The sequence below is a fragment of the Salvelinus sp. IW2-2015 genome, linkage group LG9, assembly GCF_002910315.2.
Source record: "Salvelinus sp. IW2-2015 linkage group LG9, ASM291031v2, whole genome shotgun sequence".
NCBI lineage: Eukaryota > Metazoa > Chordata > Actinopteri > Salmoniformes > Salmonidae > Salvelinus > Salvelinus sp. IW2-2015.
The window spans coordinates 31,368,256-31,376,015 of NC_036849.1; the positions used below are offsets into that span (position 1 = coordinate 31,368,256).

The following is a 7,760-nucleotide window of genomic DNA, read 5'->3' on the forward strand; positions in this document are numbered from 1 at the left end:
GAGGCAGGTAGCCTAGTGGTTAGAGCATTGGACTAGTAACTGAAAGGTTGCCAGATCAAGTCCCCGAGCTGACAAGATAAAAATGTCATTCTGCCCCTGAACAAGGCAGTTAACCCACTGTTCCTAGGCCGTCATTGAAAATAAGAATTTGTTCTTAACTGACTTGCCTAGTTAAATAAAGTTATATGGAAACAGATGACAAATATAATTTTAAACCTTCAGAAACAAATTGAGACAATGATAGATATGGATAGTTTCTTTAATTTCCTTTCAAACTTGTACCAATACAGTAAAAATAAATAAATGTTTTGAATTCCACAAACATATAAAAATGTTTCATATACACAAACACACCTTGCTTAAACAGATATAAACTACTACTTGTCATTTTAGGTTTCTCAATCTGTAACACTGATTGGGAAACACACTTGAAGACAAAATGTCTGAACGTCAGCATATGTCCAATCAGTGGTCACATAAGCAGTTCTGAGATGCGTGTTGGGTCCAATGTACAAAGAGTCCATACTGCCCTTTACATTACAGTCTACACTGGCTGGTCACCATTGCCTTCAGAATAATACCAAAAGCATTAACCACGTTTCCATCCGACCATTTCATGCAGATTAATTATCTAACTCATGAAAAAGTTACAACTGGGCTGATGGAAACAGGAAATGCTGTTTATAAATACCAACAGATTATTTGTTTGTTCGACATGGTGGGATCTTTTTGTGTCTAAAATTAATTACGCGAGAAATTACGGTGGAAACGCCTTTATGTGCAAATATTGATATAATAACCATCACATCGAAGTAAACTCGGGAGTCACGTGATATTTTGTGTGGTCCTCCCACTACAACCCGGGAAACCATGCAGTTTTATTAAACTACAGATGAACTTCACAGGGTGGTGAAAGAGCACGGTGATGAGCTTGAAGTATTGAGGGTCTTATTCTGGTGACATGATGATCGATGCTTGGCTGCCATTTGACAAATAATATCACTGTGCTCTATAATAAAATCTCATCATGTAGGTAGCCTACCTGGACTGTATCTGCCAGCTGTTGGCTAGAGAGCACGTGTCAAGACCAGAGTGGGTACATTTGCTGTATAAAGCAACAGTTGTGACAAAACCCATCAGTAGAGTTGACAATACGATGGAAACCCACTTAACTTGTATTTTCACATTCGGTACATGGGAATTTAACAATTAAAAGTTATGTTTATGTGCACTACGTCATCACACACAGCATTTATCCACAAAAAGTAAATTTAATGGAAACATATCTGGTGGGAAAATGCGCATATTTTTTTTTTTAAATGCAGATTTCAGAATATTCGCATGAAAATCTGTCGCAAATTGGATGGAAACCTAGCTACTGTACTGATTGCCGTGGAACAGTTGAGGGACTTAAATCATCTCAGGCCTCGCTGAAGGCATTGGTCTAGGAACTCAGAGTAACATGATAGGGAGCAAAAGTGACGCTGCACCGGTGCATCTGTTCCTCCCATGTCATCTACCAAAACCACAGTGTGAGAGACCAGATGCAGATTCATGCTGACTGCTGTTTTGATGTAGTAGTTCACACAGGTACAGCCACAGTCACAGGTCTTGGCAACCTCCAGGTCTTGACAAAGGTGGGCAGGGATGAGATGAGGCCCGTAAGGGATTCTATGTGGTGTAAACACAAAACATAACTTAGGCTCAAATATTAAAACTTTACGTGATACTACACGTTTACACTTCCAAACAAGGTAAAAGCACGTAAATGGGTGAAATGTTGAAAGGAATAATTGAACTAACCTGAGGTTGGCCACAGCCCTGGCGGCCATCTCCTGCAGAGTCAGGGGGAAGGTGAGCTGGATGGTGTGGTCCAGGGGGTTGGGATGGGCGAACGGATTACCAAACAGGTCCAGGTTCTCCAGAGTTAACTTTCGGAAGTCCCCTGGCAGCAGGGCCAGCTGGTTGTGTGCAGCAGACAAAAAGCGCAGCTTGGAGAGATGGCTGATGCGAAAGGGCAAACACACCAGTCCGTTGTTGTCCATCTTGAGGTTGATCAGCTCTCGCAGCTGGCAGAAATGAGGCGGCAGGGCCTGCAGGCGGTTCTGACTCAGGTCGAGGTGTTGAAGTGTGCGCTGGAGGCTGGACAGACAGAGGGCTTCACTAAAGGTCTCTAAGTGGTTGCTGTGGAGAATAAGCTCAGCCAGGCAGCCCAAGTCTCCGATAGTGTCAGGAAGTTTTTTAATGTTGTTATTACTGAGGTCCAGTCTGCGCAGTGCCTTGAGGGAGAGCATTCGCATGTCTACCCGTGAGAGCTTGCAGTAGGACACCTGGAGCTGCTCTAATGAGTAGGGAAAATTGGAGGTCAATGGATAGTCCTTCTTGGATACAATAGTCAGCTTCTTCTTGGGCTTCTCCACATCCCTGGCTCGGACGGGTGTCAGTGTAGAGAGCGGCAGGCTGTCCGTGTCATTTCCTCTGTGAGCCAACCGAGCAGCCGAGAGGAAGTTCTTCAAGCTGTTAGCATCAGCCTGAAACCCAAAAGAAGACCGATGTCACTAGTGGTTAACAGTCAATACAACAGCTCTTATCGTACCTGCTATCAAACAGCGTTACATAAGACGGATTGCATTATTTATAAATCCCTCCATATCAAACAAGTTAACACATTTCCTATCTATCCTTCAGATTGAGAAACATTCACGATGGTGGAAAAGTGCTTGGCCTATAATAAGACACGTAAAATGCATAATTAAGCAATAAGGCATGAGGGGATGTGGTATATGGCCAATATACCACGGCTAAAGGCTGTTCTTACGCACGACACATCGCAGAGTGCCTGGACACAGCCCTTAGCCGTGGTATATTGGCCATATACCACACCCCCTCATACCTTATTGCTTAATTATGCATTTTACGTGTCTTATTATAGGCCAAGCCCTATTGCTATTATAAACTGGTTACTAATGTACTTAGAGCAGTAAAAATAACTTGTAATACACGTGGTATACAGTCTGATATACCACGGCTGTCAGCCAATCAGCATTCAGGGCTCGAACCACCCAGTTTATAACGTAAACTAACAACCCAAGGACTTCCTCATATTGTATTAGGCCTACATTTGTTCCCATGACACAGATTTCTTTGGTCTTAGTTGTGCTAGCACAAGATGAAACATTTAATTACAAAAAGATTACAATACACATGAGATGTTATTAACATAAGTCACACAAAGGATTGCCTAGTGAGTCCTTCTCACAATGCTAGCCTGGTTTCATTTGTGTATCACCATAGCTGCACGCACCACAGCCTGTCTGTGTGTGTGATGGGTTGAAAATGTGTTTCAAGATCTAGGGGAAAGGTCAACACTGCCCTAACACAGCCTAGAGCCATTGTCACCCATTGGAGGAAACAGTCGCTCATTTACAGAACATGCTCCCCACATTCAGACAAGTCTGGCTAATGCATAAATATCAAACTAAGATACACACGGAGTGTACAAAACATTAGGAACAGCTGCTCTTTCCATGACAGACTGACCAGGTGAATCCAGGCGAAAGTGGTGGATTGATGTCACTTGTTAAATCCACTTAAATCAATGTAGATGAAGGGGAGGAGACATTTTAAAGAAGGATTTTTAAGCCTTGAGACAAGATTGTGTATGTGTGCAATTCAGAGGGTGGGCAAGACAACATATTTAAGTGCCTTTGAGCTGGGTATGGTAGTAAGTGCCAGGCGCACCAGTTTGAGTGTCAAGAACTGCAATGATGCTGGGTTTTTCACGCTCAACAGTTTCTCGTGTGTATAAAGAATAGGCCACCACCCAAAGGACATCCGGCCAACTTGACAAGTGTGGAAAGCATTGGAGTCAACATGGGCCAGCATCCCTGTGGAACGCTTTCGACGCCTTGTAGAGTCCATGGGCCGACGAATTGAGGCCGTTCTGAGGGGCAAAAGGGGGTGCAACTCAAGGTGTTCCTAATGTTTTGTACACTCAGTGTATTATGCAATGATTCTTTTAAGCATCGGATTATTGAAAATCCTAATTAGGGCTGGGAGGATACAGCAATGTAACGTTCTATATGTTGGGTCATGTTAACTGATTAATATGCATGCCCTAAAATTATTTATTTCAGTGTAAGCGCTCTACTTTTCCAGCAGAAATGTAAGTAGCATGTGAACCTGAAGGCCAAATTATATATATATATATATATTTTTTTTAATTCTCCTTTTTCTTTGGAGATCAGATTCCGCCATACAGAAATGTCTAGATCCATACCTTGCTCAAGCAGATGTCAACAGCGGGCTCCTTCAGTCTCACAGTGGCTTTGCCCTCCTCAACAAACCTGGTGAAGAATGTTTCAATGTTTTCTTTTAGCTGTAGAGGAAGTAGGTACACACATTAGAGTAAGACGTGGAACAAAAAACAAAGTGATGGTGGATTCGTTACCTAGCATTTCTGGTGACTCGTTCATGCAAGACCAAACACGATATTAAATGTCCACATTAAAGGGAAAATCCACTCAAACTATATTTAGGCATTTTTATCTTTAGTTCATGTTACAGATTTTGCATCATCATGATGATGTGGCTGGTGACACTTTGGTTCTTGAAAGTCTAATATACTGAAAACGTGTCTGCTGACATGCAAAATATTTTGGGACTGTATCAACTAGTAATGGGGGGGGGGGTAAACAAAAGTACAATTACATATCGCAATATTATTTCTGACAATATATCATATTGTTCGCAATATTATTTTTATGCTAGTTGGCTGTATCTGCACCAAAACTCCAGTATTTGTCCTTCATAGCTTGTTATCCAGCTTATTTTTTAAATAGGGAGCCAATTAGTTTTCATCACTTTTATTTCAGTAATTGATCAATACTCATTCTCATGGCTCTCTTGTCCATCTGCAGCAGACATATGGTGAGCATATCGAATTGCAATACATGTGATTTCGGCACCAAAGTATAGTGATAATATCGTATCGAGGTCCCTGGCAATTTCCTGCCCTAGTATTAACAGTGGACTAAGGGAAAAAAATACCCAAAATAGTTTAACACAAACGAACAAGGGTTTCTTCCAAGTTATCTGAGATAATGGATTTCAATCAAATGCAACTCATTCATTCCACAATGAAGTCATCATACATTTGAAAAGTAGCTATACCAATTAACAAGGACAAGAAGTTGGATGATTCATCCTGTGTACTTGGGGTACACCTGTAAAACATAGAATACATAGCTAGACAACTGGCCAAGTAGTTAAATAAACAAATATCTAGATACTAACCTTATATTTTGAGCCTGTCCTATCCTTTGCTGTACAGATCATTAGATAAATGTTGTGGTGTTGTGTGGTCTTGTCCACATGTCTCCCAATAGACAGCACAGCCCTTGCTCCCTTTCCTCTGTTTTTCATCCCATACGTGGGAAGCATCCGGCTCACGACTTCGACGTCGCACTGAAGCTTCATTGCTCGAGGTGTATAAATAAATGCGTGACCTGTGTTAGTTCTGTAAATATATCCCAATAAATGAATGTTCAAACAAGTTTTTCCAAACCAAACGGGCAGTTTGACCCCATGTATGATTTTGGTTTAACACAACCTGCTGGCATACAAAAAGGTAACGTTAGCCCTTGTCACGCCACTAAGTTACTTTGCTAGCAAGACATGTCAACCTTAGCTACAAACTAGCTATAAAAACCCCTAAGTCAAATACAAGGACATCTGCTATCTGCTAGCACACTCAGCCAGACAACGAACATAGCTAGATAGCTAACCTCGTTACCTTAGCTGACTAGGTTAGTTGCTAAAAAAGGTAGCACAACATAATATACACTTACGTTGGCAAACTGCAAGTTATGACAACAGAACTAACGAAATGGTTCAAACGCTTTACCGGACCGCTATGGAATACAAGAGTTGACGACAAAAAAAAAGCATGCAAACTAAATTGTCAACATGGACCCAAAGAATAACAAGGAAACGTCGCTACCAAGATGATCGAACAGCCTCAATTTCGCGCGCGCGAAGAGAACTGATAAACGTACATGCGCAGACGTGATTTTGTTTGAGAATCTTTTCTTTGGTTGTGGCAAGAAGGGTGCAGCTTTTGTCAAATGAACGTCAAAAGTCGATTTTTTTTGTGAATTTTAGTTTACCCTAACCCCTTTCTTAACCGTAACCTAATTCTCCTAACCTGCTACGAAGTCAAATCTGACTTTCATTTGACAAAACCTAGAACCCTTTTAGCCATGACAATTTTTTTCTTAGTACCTACCTCCGGTTCTCACCATTCTGTGAAATTTCTAAATAAAAGTAATGATCGGTATGAATGCCATTAAATTGGTTGAATGGCGCTTCTTTCGGATGATTAACACTGAAGTCCCAAATGCAACCAGGTCAGACAATAATTGTGTATGATCTGTGTAGAAAATAACACCATAATTGCTTTCAATAGCTAGATTTCCATCCAATTGTCGGCAGATTTAATGTGAATATTCTCAAATCCGCATTTTCCCAACAGAGGTGTTTCTTTCAAACTGACTAGGGTGTTAATGTGTAAATAAACATTGTTTTTAGAGCTAAACTGAGCATACCAAATTATACAGACTATCAGAAGCACAGTGCACTTTGTTTCATGTCTGTAGGCTTTACCATTAACTTTTTTTTTTAAATAACTAAGGTTTAAATAAATATAACTAGGCAAGTCAGTTAAGAAAAAATTCTTATTTACAATGACGGCCTACCAGAAGGCAAAAGGCCTCCTGCGGGGACGGGGGCTGGGATTAAAAATATAGGACAAAACACACATCACTAGATAATGAGGGACTTAAGACAACATAGTATGGCAGCAACACATAACACAGCATGGTAGCAGCACAAACATGGTAAACATTATTGGGCACAGACAACAGCATAAAGGGCAAGAAGGTAGACAATACATCACGTGAAGCAGCCACAACTGTCAGTAAGCGTGTCCATGATTGGGTCTTTGAACGAAGAGATGGAGATAAAACTGGACAGTGAGTGTTTTTTGCAGCCGTTCCAGTAGCTAGCTACAGCAAACTGAAAAGACGAGCGACCCAGGGATGTGTGTGCTTTTGGGACATTTAACATAACGTGACTGGCAGAACTGGTGTTGTATGTGGAGGATGAGGGCTGCAGTAGGTATCTCAGATAGGGGGGAGTGAGGCCTAAAATGGTTTTATAAATAAGCATAAACTAGTGGATCTTGCGACGGGTATACAGAGATGACCAGTTTACAGAGGAGTATAGAGTGCAGTCATGTGTCCTATAAGGAGCATTGGTGGCAAATCTGATGGCCGAATGGTAAAGAACATCTAGCCGCTCGAGAGCACCCTTACCTGCCGATCAATAAATTACGTCTCCGTAATCTAGCATGGGTAGGATGTCATCTGATTCCGGGTTAGTTTGGCAGCTGGGGTGAAAGAGGAACGATTACAATGGAGGAAACCAAGTCTTGATTTAACCTTAGCCTGTAAATTTTTATTTATTTTACCTTTATTTAACCAGGTAGGCTAGTTGAGAACAAGTTCTCATTTGCAACTGCGACCTGGCCAAGATAAAGCATAGCACTTCGACACACAACAACACAGAGTTACACATGGAATAAACAAAACATACAGTCAATAATACAGTAGAACAAAAGAAAACAAAATGTCGATATACAGTGAGTGCAATGAGGTAAGTTAAGGCAATAAATAGGCCATGGTGGCGAAGTAATTACAATA

The 7,760-nt window shown here is 41.2% G+C and overlaps 1 protein-coding gene across 1 annotated transcript; it reads right to left on the reverse strand.

Annotated features, from left to right (window-relative positions):
* Positions 1-243: 243 nt before the first annotated feature.
* Positions 244-6,043, reverse strand: lrr1 (leucine rich repeat protein 1). The gene is made up of 5 exons (XM_023994931.2): positions 5,850-6,043; positions 5,296-5,518; positions 4,280-4,378; positions 1,804-2,531; positions 244-1,671 (listed from the first exon to the last, which is right to left on the reverse strand). The coding sequence occupies exons 2-5, from the start codon at positions 5,476-5,478 to the stop codon at positions 1,416-1,418; spliced, it is 1,266 nt and encodes a 421-aa protein (XP_023850699.1). The 5' UTR covers positions 5,479-5,518; positions 5,850-6,043; the 3' UTR covers positions 244-1,415.
* Between the last annotated feature and the right edge of the window lie 1,717 nt (positions 6,044-7,760).